The 11,289-nt window shown below is 51.3% G+C and overlaps 1 protein-coding gene across 1 annotated transcript; it reads right to left on the bottom strand.

The window, feature by feature from the left end:
• Window positions 1-313: 313 nt before the first annotated feature.
• Window positions 314-8,492, bottom strand: DMRT3 (doublesex and mab-3 related transcription factor 3). The gene is made up of 2 exons (XM_036403655.2): window positions 8,054-8,492; window positions 314-1,278 (listed from the first exon to the last, which is right to left on the bottom strand). Exons 1-2 carry the CDS (start codon window positions 8,490-8,492, stop codon window positions 314-316), a joined length of 1,404 nt encoding a protein of 467 aa, XP_036259548.1.
• Between the last annotated feature and the right edge of the window lie 2,797 nt (window positions 8,493-11,289).

Genomic DNA, 11,289 nt, shown 5'->3' with positions numbered 1-11,289 from the left:
TTTCTGAGTTAAGAAACAAAGTAGACCTTGGGCTTCTGTTTCCATTATGAGTCTTCTAGAGTCCCATAACTGGTAGCCATAAAGTCTTCCTTTGCAACACACACTCAGCACTAAAGCCAGAGTATTGCTATTTGGCATTATCCAGTGAAGTGCAAGAAATTAAATAAGTTATGTCTTTATTGCTATAGTACAATACCAAGCAACTTTTTAATACAATTGCAAGAGTTTTGTAGAGCACATGTCCCTCCTCTTAGGGGCCAGTAGTTCAGCTGCACTGTGAGTATCGCTTAGCTGTCACATGTCAAACGTCAGTCTAAGAAGATGTGTTGAGTATTCTTGAGTCTGAAGAGTCAGACCTGTCCTCATATTCATCTTCTGTGTAAATTGGTTGCTTAGACACAATTGGGCATCCATCATCAGGAATTGAAATCCTAGGATCTTCTGACGAGCGGGAAGGAAGGACAGGCGAGCTTCGGAAAACAGTGGCTGAGTTGCCAGAGAAAGGACTGACATACTGGGATCGCAGCTGGTACTGCTGCTGCAATGTCATGGTGTTCCACAGGGTGACATCGTTGGGCAGGAATGGGCTGGACTGGTTTCTTGCCAAAGTGTTCCTCAGCATCAGCGGGTAGCGTGGTGGCTGAGGGAAGGGGTGCTGCAAAGGTACGGCTAGAGGATTTGGCACAACATTACTGGAATCAGCAGAGAACCTCAGAGTGTCGGGAACCCTAAATGCTGAGCCCACAGACCACTTGGAAGATGAAATAGGATAAGAACTCAGTGTGTGTTCAAAAATATGGCCATTGGAAGGCAAAACAAGACCATCCGATTCTGCAGAAGTTCTCTCTCCACTGGCCACTGAAGACCGGCTGGACAGGAGAACCTCTACAGCACTCACCAGGTCACCACCACACCCCTTCAGGATCAACTCTAGCACAGCTGGCTTTTGGTTAGGGAAAATCTTTTTCAAGACTTCAAGTGGGGGTCTGTTTGCTTTCAAACTGAATGGTAAAGAAACTGTCCCAGAAGGACCTTCTATCAGGAGGTGGTTCTGCTCTGGGTGGTACTTGGGGCTGTCTGGACGGTTCTCTGTGCTCCCACCATTTTTCTGAACTGCAAAACCAACCTCATCCACTGAAACAATTTCAGGGCTTTCAGGGTTGAAACAACTTTTGGCTTTAGTCATGTCTGGGGAACTCCTTTGGTCTGTGTCTTTGTCACTGTAGGTCTCGGCATTGTCTGCTCCACTTGCATCACCCAGCCGCTCCTCATTCACGTCTGCAAAGAGAAGTCAGAGAAGTTAACAGAAAACTGAGGCCAAAAGCTTTAACAGAGATTTGAGGATGCTGTCTTCTTAAACTGAACAGACTAGGACTCTAAGGGGGAAAAAGTGCTTTTTTTCTCAGAGACCCTGCAAAAATTAAGGTATCTTTGCAACATGTCATGAGAATAAATCTGGAAAATGATAATGTGATCTGATCTAGACATACTCTGTCTCATTCTCCCATGTGCAAGCAAAGAATGTGATCATTTTTCTGCTGCATCAAAAGTGCTAAATCTCACTGGTTCCAAGGCAGTAACACACCACCCAACTGCAAGATTTCTCAGAGGAACTTCAGCACTTTCACATCATAATTCCTCACTAGTACCATCTCATTGTCTGTGAGCTGAAGAGGGCACTTAGGAAATGAAAATTCCCCTGTAGCTCCAACAGCATTGACAGAACCATTCCATTATGACTACAGTCCAAAGGTTTTAAAAGTCTTCAAATAAATAAATAAATATATTCCAGTTCTGAAGAAACTGGTCTCTCCCACAGAAATCAGTTCCTCCCACAGCAAGAATTGCAACTTCTAAACCATTAAGTATGTCTGATGCCTTGTTCCATCCAGGCAGATATTCTAGAAAATTCTGGCTTGGAGAAGACATCTGGAAGACATTTGGTTCAACATCCTCTTCAAACTGGGAGCAGCCTTAGACAAAGAGCAGGTTGCTCATGTGGCTGCTTAGCTGAGTTTTAAATAATTCCAAGGAGTAGGAATTATTCCTCACAACCTCTCTAGGCAATTGTTCCAGGTATCTTGCTTTCTGTGTACTAAACTAAGAAGGATGAGAGCTGAAAACAAGCCCATTGACCATGCTGTCTCCAGATCGACACTCAAAACTCTTTGGTAATGCCTGACCAGAGTATGGAACCCTTTGAAATAAGACTGCTTGTCAGCAAGCAGAAGGGACGGATGCTTGCTTATGCAAAAGAGGATCAAGGTATTTGCTTGAGATTGTACATTGTTATTTCCCAAGAACACAGTTCTGCTGGCTTTCCTCATTGAGCACGATGTTTACATTCTTGGGAAGCATCAATACATGGGGAGAGGATTGTTGTCTAAGCTGTGGCTGACAGTCTACTTTAACCACACAGGGAAGTGCTTTTGAATGCACAAATGAGGACTATCCACAAAAAACAATACAGCTATTTTTCCAAGCCCCTGACAAATACCCCAGCTAGATAAAGTTACTGTAAGAAGCAAGCAAAGGTTCCTAAAATGTTCTGATGATCCCACCTGCCCAACTGAGATGGAACCAGTTAGAGGTGTGCAAGCACCTGAGCCTCACTGCTCACCATCTCCGACATTCCTCTCACTGCAGGAGCAGGCAGGGCATCTTCTCATCAGTTAGTGGGCTAAGTTTAACATTTAACAGATCAGCATGAAAAAAAGACTATTAATGGAATTTATCCAATAGAGAGAAAGAAGTCAGGGTCTGAACCAGCCTAAGCTGAGCAAGAAGCCACTATGCTCACCACAGTGGGAGTTATAAATAAAGAAGAGATCCTGGCAGAGGACAGCCTGACACTGTGTGAGCATGGCAAAGGAAGATTCTCCTCATGAGGATGGCTGTACCTGGCAGAAACGATGGGCCATCCTAAGAGATTTGGGATGCTGCTAATTTGGGCTGTGGAAGATAAGTGTGTAGCCGAGGAGTACAGATGCTCTTACAAAAACCTCACTCCTTTCAGCAGGATAACCCATTTTGGGAACTGTTTTTTACACTGGTTATGCTGCCTGTTGAGTGCAAACAGGGAAGCAGTAACTCAGCATGTTCTATATTAGTGAGGAGGCCATGTACATTTCCTCTTTCTCATATGTTCAGCGCATCAATCAGCATTAGCAGCCAAAGCAGAATGCAGGAATTGCTTGCCGATAGCAAACTGGCACGTGCATCCTTCTGAGGAGGTGCTAAGATACTGGCATAGCTCATCCTTTATTGAGAAAATAGTGTGAGACTCACACTACCTTTCCCTTCTAATCCCTTCACTATGCATTTATTTACAAATCTTGGTGAATATTTATATGTTCAAGGCTTAGTGGGCAGTCTGAGGACATTAAAATACCTTGTCCCTATCTTGACAGAGTTAGAGAGGCTGTTTAAGGCAGATGATAGCCCTAATTTTCACATAAATAAATTGTACTGTGGTGACTAATATTACCAAATGGACTGAAAGCAAGGAGAACATATTTCAGAATTACCTCATGCTCACATTTACAGTGTACCTTTACGGGATGAGAACAAGTACCACTGTGGAGAAAATATATGTTTATTTTAAAAAAAACAACCAACAAAAAAACAAACACCCTCAGATCAGGTGAGATATCTCAAATATATTCCCCGATCCTTACAAAAAGTTATTTTCAGGATATTTCAGATTAATTTTCTGTACCCTTAAACATATCCTTGTGAGGCTTGCCTAAAAAATTTTCATCAAATTCTGAAAACTCATCCCACTGAATTTTATTTGCCTCTTTACCATCAGTAGACCATGCAGATGCTGGCTCTGAGCTTTAGCACAGGGGCAGTCTCCTCATACAGCACAGGTCACAGCGGCGCATCTCACTGGGCTGTTTTACTCCCGGGGACAGACCCGGAAAACGAGATTTCGTTGATTTTAAATCAACGTGGTGCTATTGACACACAGGGGATTACCCTGTGCTGGCTACCACTGAGCGTGGAGGCTGCTGTGTTTCCCCCTCTGTCTTTTTGAGAGCATTTCTGGCTGCCGGTGTCAGTCAGGCAGCTCCATGCCCGGGCTGGGCAGTGCGCGGGTGTCACCCGGGGCCCGAGGCTGTCGCACGGCAGCTGGCTGCTCACCTGGCCGGCCCTGGGGCTTCCCTCGCTGTAGGCTGTGCTTTAACTGCTTTAAACACCCCCTTCCCGCTACGCTGAAGGCTCTCGGGGAGGATCAGGCGTACTCCGGGGACTGTCCCCACCCTTCATGGGAACCACCACCACCGGGATTTTCGTTTGTTTAAAATTGGCACAAAAATAGGCATCGTCAAATAAACAAAAAATTGTGAAGATGCAAAATAGTCATCGTCAAATAAACAAAAAATTGTGAAGATACATTGTAAATATCCCTATGTGAACACTGAATTTTAGGAATATTATATGCATGTATTAATTACAAATGCTTGTATTTTCAGGTATAAAAATAATTTTGTATTTAGAACATACAGCCTACTGATTCTCTACCAAAGCTTTTTTCCTTTTCATAACTCATAACTTTTACATGAGAATATTCTCGGTTTCAAGAAAGAAATCTCGTCCTCAGATATTTTTTACGTTTTGGGGGTTTGGTTGTTATATTTTGTCCTGTGTGAGCTCTGAGGATTTTTGCTGTATTTCTGGTGGTGGTGGTGTTTGTTTGGTTTGCTTTTTTTTTTGGGGGGGGGGGGGGGGGGCGGGGGGAGGGGCGGCAGTGTTTGTTTTGTCTTTCTGTTGGTTTTTGGTTTTGGGAGGGTTATTTCTTTGTGTGGCTCTGGGGTTGGATTTTTATGTTTTGTTTTTTAGGAGGAGGTTATTTTGTTGTGCGTCCGTGTGTGTGTGTGTGTGTGTGTGTGTGTGTGTGTGTGTGTGTGTGTGTTTTGAGGCTTTTTTCCCCCCCAACACCTTCTATTTCAAATTTCCTGCATTTAAGTATGCAGTTTGTGATTCCTGGGAAAACTAAGGAAACTATTTTCCTACTGATATAAAAGATGGGGAGTACTCATCAAATAATACACATGCAGGGAGAGATACCAGCCCGGATCAGAGATGCAGGGCAAATACAGATACGCATGAAACAGAACTGGGAGAACCGTAAATGCATTTACAGTAAAATACAATACATATTCAGCATAATATTTACCCCAATTCTTCTTGACTATCTATACATTAATAATCATGGGTCAAATGTAAAGGGGCCAAATACAAGTAAAATAGATGAGAGGGAAAAGCTGTTTAAGTTAATTACTTGTCTGGAAAACTTGTTCTAATATTTTGGAACCAAATTTGCTTCTTCAACATCCCACTGCTGAGTCCCTGTTAAAACAGTTTGTTCTTCGATTTTTAGGGCAGTTATTTTCTCAACAGATTTTCTTGTATCTTGAAAGTACCTGCTCTTTTCCTTAGTCATATTATTAGGACATGCTGATACAGAACTAGCGTAACTGCACATAAAGCTAAGGCTATGTTTTTGGTGGGGGTTTTTTTGTTTTCTTTGGGTTTTTTTTTTTTACTCTTGCTGTCTGTTTGGAAAGTGGGGTGCTTGTTAGCTTGATTTTGTTGTTGGGGCTTTGTTTACGTTTTGGTTTTAATTACTTTCACTTCAGACTTTCTTCCCTATATTCGAAGATCTAAATACTATGTAGGAGACTAATTGCTGTTCTCAAATTAACACAGAGACAGATGCACTGCATTTAGAAGCTGGCTCTGAAAGTATCAGGCTTGGTAACTACTACTAAGACAAATATAACATGCACTCCTGTGGGCAAGAAAAGTTCATGTGCATGGTATCAGAAGGAGGAATCATTCCAGGTTAGCAGAGGCAGATGCAACAAGGGTAATTTCAGAACTTCGCAACTGTCCCACTGAAATGGCCAATTGTAGCAGGAACAGAAGCTGATGGATCTGATTTTACCATATATCGGGAAATATCCCTTCGGCAGTGAAAAAACTTTTCACGAGAATAACGTCCTCGGGGAGGAAGGGGTTGTGTGTGTGTTTTAAAAACCGGGTGGACAGGAGGTTTTTCCTCTGTTTTTACGGCGATTTTAATACAGTTAATGGAAAGAGAGGAAAGAGAAAAGCCTGCCTCTCAGAGAACACAGGATAATTGGGAATAAGCAAGTCATGTGGTTAAACAGTGTCTGGTGGAAGGTGGCAGCAGGAACTTCTAAGGAGACCGTCTTCCACTTTGCTCTCATGCATTTCCATGTTCATAAAAAGTGGGGGGAAAAAACCGTCTGTGACAATCAGGGACTGGGGACATGCAGGTGAGGTCTGAGTGACCAGAAAGGCTCCCCAGTGGTCCCGGGGTGCCCCGGTCCCCCCAGCCTGGCCTCACTGCGGGTGGGGATGGGGACAGGCGCAGCGCCGAGGGCCTCGATTTATGGAGATCTCCGTTATGTCCTGCAGTTTGTTTGTTTGTTTTTTCGCTCCGTAAAGCTATTATCAAAAAGTGCTGACTGGCTGGCAAGGAAGGATTTCTCATCAATACACTTTGATTGTATTTTGCAAACAAAATGCCTGTTGCTTGGTAACATTTCACTTGAGCCTGACCTTCCCCAAAAGTTATTGCTATCAGATTCGATTTACACTCTCCTCCCGTGATTACTGTAATCTTTTAAACCGGGAAGTTCATACATCAGGGTGAAGGAAAGTTGAGCGTGCAAGTTAATATCGCTCCTATACGGCAGATTTATATCGTGCTGGCGGATGGGAACTTTCATTTTCTCGAAGAAGCAAGGCAGGTTTTTCCCCTCCTCTCCCACCTCGGCCTTATGCCCCGCCACCTCCGCGCAGGGAGGGGGCCCCGGCCAGGCGCCGCCGCCTGTGCGGAGAGCGTCCGCGCCGGCGGGAGGCTAGGACCAGTGGGAAATTTGGGGAGAGACCCCCATGCCCGGCCCTGGGGCGATATGTGGGGGAGAGGGCTGCCGGAGGGCAGGCAGGTGGTACCAAGGGCCGGAAAATGGGAAGCGGGTCCCAAACCACCGGCATCCTCGCCAGAGCGTCGGACTCAGCCGTACCGCCGCCTCGGGCCCGGTGTGCGTCCGCTGCGGTGCTGGAGGAGCAGAGCCCCATGCTGGGGCCCTGGTGGACGCCTCCGTGTCCGGACTGGTCCCACAGCGCACACGGGCCCGCGCGGCGGCAGCACCGGGCTCGCCACTCTCGTCCCGGAGCACCGCGTAAAATTTTGTCACAACTTGTCAGCGGAGCGCCCTGGGCTGGCAGCGGCCTGCCTGCCGAACATCCCTATCGTGAAAGACTGTCAGCTCCCGCTCAGACAACGGACGGAACGCGACTGCGGCTCCGGAGTGTTAGTTTTGCCTCCGGCAAGGTGCATTACCGACAGGTCGCGCTCACAAGGTGCCCATTGCAGGCGGCACTTTCGGCACCCCCGACCTCTCTCTCACAAGACGCCCCGGACGCGACCCGCAGGGACAGGCCTGCGCAGGAGGGCGGGGTTGCCCCGCTCATCCCCTGCCAACACTCCCCTTTCCCCGGTCGTCATAGCTTCGCAGAAGCCTCCCTGCTCCTGGCGCCGCTTTTGGTCTGAGGCTCTCTGTGCAGGTCTTGTCCCGGACGAGGTCCCGCAGCCCCATGCCCGGGGTGCGGGGAGCCGGACAGCGACTCCGGGAGAGAGACCGGGAGAAGCAGAAAGACATGCTGCTGTGATCCACGCGGGATGCGGCCCCTTCCCGGCGGACCTGAGGAACGGGCCCAGAAGCAGCACGTCGGGGAGCTGGTCGGCAGCCGCGACCTTTGCGGGTTCCCTCTACTTGTCTCGGTGGACGCGATTCTGGCTGAGGAGTGGGCCGGTCACTTTGCGGCTCCATGCTTTTTAAGAGCGATAAAGTGTACCCGACTGAATTCCTCTCCGTTCCCTTCCCACGGAGCCCGTTGGGTGAAAGGGAAAGCTTTTTACTCGTTCCGGCCGCGTCCCCCAGAACTGACAGCCGGGATCCCAGCCCTCCCTTTCCCTCCTGCCCCGGTACCGCCGTGCCCGGCCCGGCCTCACCTGCCTTGGGGAGCGGCCCCGGGAGCGCGGGGGGCGGCTCGGCGGCCCAGCGAAGGGCGGCGGCGGCGGCCAGCTCGGCGGGGGTCCGCGGCGGCGCGGCGCAGGGCGACGGCCCCGGCGGCGGCGTAGGGGGCTCGGTGCTGCCCGGCGGCCCGGGGAGGGAGCGCAGGGAGTCCGGGAGGAGGCTCTCCAGGCTTTCGTTGGCCTGCTGCCGGCGGAGCGCCACCTGCGCGGCCATCACCCGCTGCCTCTCGATGATGAGGATGCACTTCTCGCAGGTGCAGTCCTTGAAGCGGCAATAGCGCTTGTGGCCCTTCAGCCAGGACAGCACGCCGTGGTTGCGGCACCGGGCGCACTTCGGCGTCCGCTGCAGCGGAGCCCGCGGTGGCTGCGACACCGGGCCGCCCATGTAGAGGTACGGGGAGCCATAGCCGTTCATGCCCGCGGGAGGAGCCCGGCCGGCTCCGGGGTGGAGAAGGCCTCAGCGAGGGCGGGCGGAGGCCGGGGCGATGGAGGCGGGTGGCTCTGCCCGCGGGCTCTGCGGGGGGCGCGGCTCAACCCCAGGCCGGCGGGGAGAGGCACCGCCCGCCGCGGTGGCACCGGCGGGCAGAGCGCGGCCGCCGGCCGGAGCGACACTGCCGCTGCCCGCGCCGCCCCGCTGAGCCCAGAGCCCCTCAGACCGCCCCCGCCCCCCGCCCGCCCCCCCGCCAGCCTCCTTCCCCGGCGCCGACTGGGGAATGGAGGGAGAGAAAGATAGAAGGAAGAGAGGGAGAGAGGGAGGGAGGGAGGAAGGGAGGGAAGCGGCGGCGGGGGGGATCTCTGCCCCGCCGTCGGGGCGGCGGCGATGCCCGTGCCGTGCAGAAGGGGTTCGTCCCTGAGCGGACCGGATCCCCGGCTGCTGCCACCCACGCCCTGCCCCCGCACGGCTCACGCCCCGAAGGCACCCGGGGCTGAGAGATGAGCGGGCTCTAGGAGGTTTCTCCGGGCTCTGTGTCGGCCCCGCCTCGAAAGCCCGCTGGGTTCGGCGGCACGGTGTATGGCTGCTGCCGCCTGTGGCCCGGCGGCGAGAGGTAGTGGCGGGGGGTCGAGATCAAAGTTCTGCCAAAGTTTTGCCAAAGTTTTGCAGCCGCAAAGAGGTGCTCGGAGCAGGAGCTGTCCGGGACCAGGAGCTGCCCACAACAGCTGGGCGGAATCGGGGTGCGGCCGCGTCCCCGCGGGATCGCGCCGCAGAGCTGGAGAGCCGCCGTAGGCACCTGCCCCCGTGGGCTCCGCTGCCTCTCCTGCATCCCGCGGCAAGACAGCTACCCAAACCAAGCGGTGGCTATAGAAAGGAATGAGAAATTCACGGCAAGTCAGGTTGCTTGAAACATAAACGATAATGTCTGATGCGGCAGCCTTGTAGTGTTCTGCATTTCCGTACGCGGAGGGGTTTCTCGCTGAAACACGGGTATTTCCCGTGTGGCAGCGAGGACCTTGAATCAAAATTTAATATATTGGTGGAAAAAAACCAAGAAAGTTATATGCATTTTGGCTGGGGAGAAACAAATTACAAGCGTTCATCTGCCCGCGGCGTAGCATCCGCGGGCGGGCAGGGGCTGCTGCTTGGACCTGGACCCATTTCGTTGCCTCAAGACCTCCCCTGCTCTTCCCAGGCATCTTTCCACCATAACCGCTACACGAAATAAAGGTTTTAGCGAGGCTACGTAATAACGAAATCAGATTTAAAACTCGGGAAGTATTTCGCTGGAGAGAATAAAAGGCACAGTGTATGCTACGAAAGTATTTGCGTGGTATTTCATTACTAGGCTCTTTCCTCGTTACTTTTCTACTTCTAGAGGAAGAGTGATTCCGCGTGATCTTTCTCCCCCGGGCTGTGCGCGGGGTGTGAGGAGGATGAGCACTCCACCTGTAAATCGCACCGAGCCAGGGAAGTGAATCGGATCAGATAAGGGGAACAGTGCATTTTCTGTCAGTGCTAGTAGAACATAATTTTTTTGCTGCCGGAGTGCATGCACTGAACCCTGCAGCTCGCAACTGGCCTCCCCCGCGGGGCCTCTCGCACACTCGGGAGTCCCCATCGAGGGGAGAAAAAGAAAGAAGCGGACCACCCATTCAACTATCACAAAATTACGTAAGATGATGAGCATCCACCCTTGGAAATCCGTTTCCTCTAAACGAAGAAACGGAGTGCAGCTGTCTGCGGCGGTGGGGATCATGGTGGACTCTACTTCCCCTCTAGCTGGAGAGGGTCCTGCGGGGCGCCTCCGCCACCGCAGCCGGCCGGGCGCTGCCAGATGCCGAGCCGAGGTGCCCAGCGCGGCGGTAGGTTGGCGGAGGACCGGGGGCCCCTCTCTCGCTTGGCTGCACATCGGGCGTTTAGGCTGAAATACCCGTTTGATATAATACTGTAATCCTTTTCTCATATTTGATGGGAATGGTTTCCATGTCCTAGTATTTGACAACATCTACCCATAGGGCCAGATTCGTATTTGTGTTAGCAAAACGTCCCCTGCCTGAAAGTCCATTGTAACCCAACACCTGACAACCCCGGTTCCCATTTCTGCTGGCCGAAAAGGTTTATTCAAGCACATAATGGGATCCCAGCAGAAAGCTTTTCAGACGAAGTGGCGATGGTAAACTGCGCCACATGAACTCCGTTTCCAGGGCTATTAAGCTTTTAATTGCAAAATAGCAGAGGAAATTTCAAGGTGACAATGAGGTGTTAGCATTTAGCGCCCAGAATAATAGACCGAAAGAGAATGAATGTGCGAAACGTATGCTGCAAATAACATTTAGCGGAAAAGACCGGCTCAGCCAAAGGGCCAAAGAACCCCTGCCGACCGGGCAGGACGGGAGACGGGCTGGAAACCGGCCCGAATCCGCTGGCATTTCGCGACTTTTCGATGTAGGGCCATCCCGAAGACTCGGCGCTGCTGCCCAGCCGCTGGAACCCGCCGTGAGCAGCATCCCTGCCGCGGGGTCTGCTGCCCCGGGAGCCCCGCCGTTCCCCACGGGCGGAGGAGGGGGTCGGGCCCGAGGGAGTGCTCGGCAGTGCTGGCACTGCTGTAAAATAAGCTTTTGGGAGGGGGCGTTCGCGGGATGCTGGTGGCCACTTGAGCGAGTGCGAACGGCAGGATTAGTTCGCCTCGCCCGAACTGCTTTAAGACATTACTGGCATTACGGGGAGAAGACGGGAATAAATTAGGTATGAATTCCCGCTCGGAGAGCGACTCTGG

The sequence above is a fragment of the Molothrus ater genome, chromosome Z (assembly GCF_012460135.2).
Source record: "Molothrus ater isolate BHLD 08-10-18 breed brown headed cowbird chromosome Z, BPBGC_Mater_1.1, whole genome shotgun sequence".
Lineage (NCBI taxonomy): Eukaryota > Metazoa > Chordata > Aves > Passeriformes > Icteridae > Molothrus > Molothrus ater.
The sequence above is the reverse complement of the archived record's forward strand: the minus strand, read 5'-3'. Positions and strand labels throughout refer to the sequence as shown.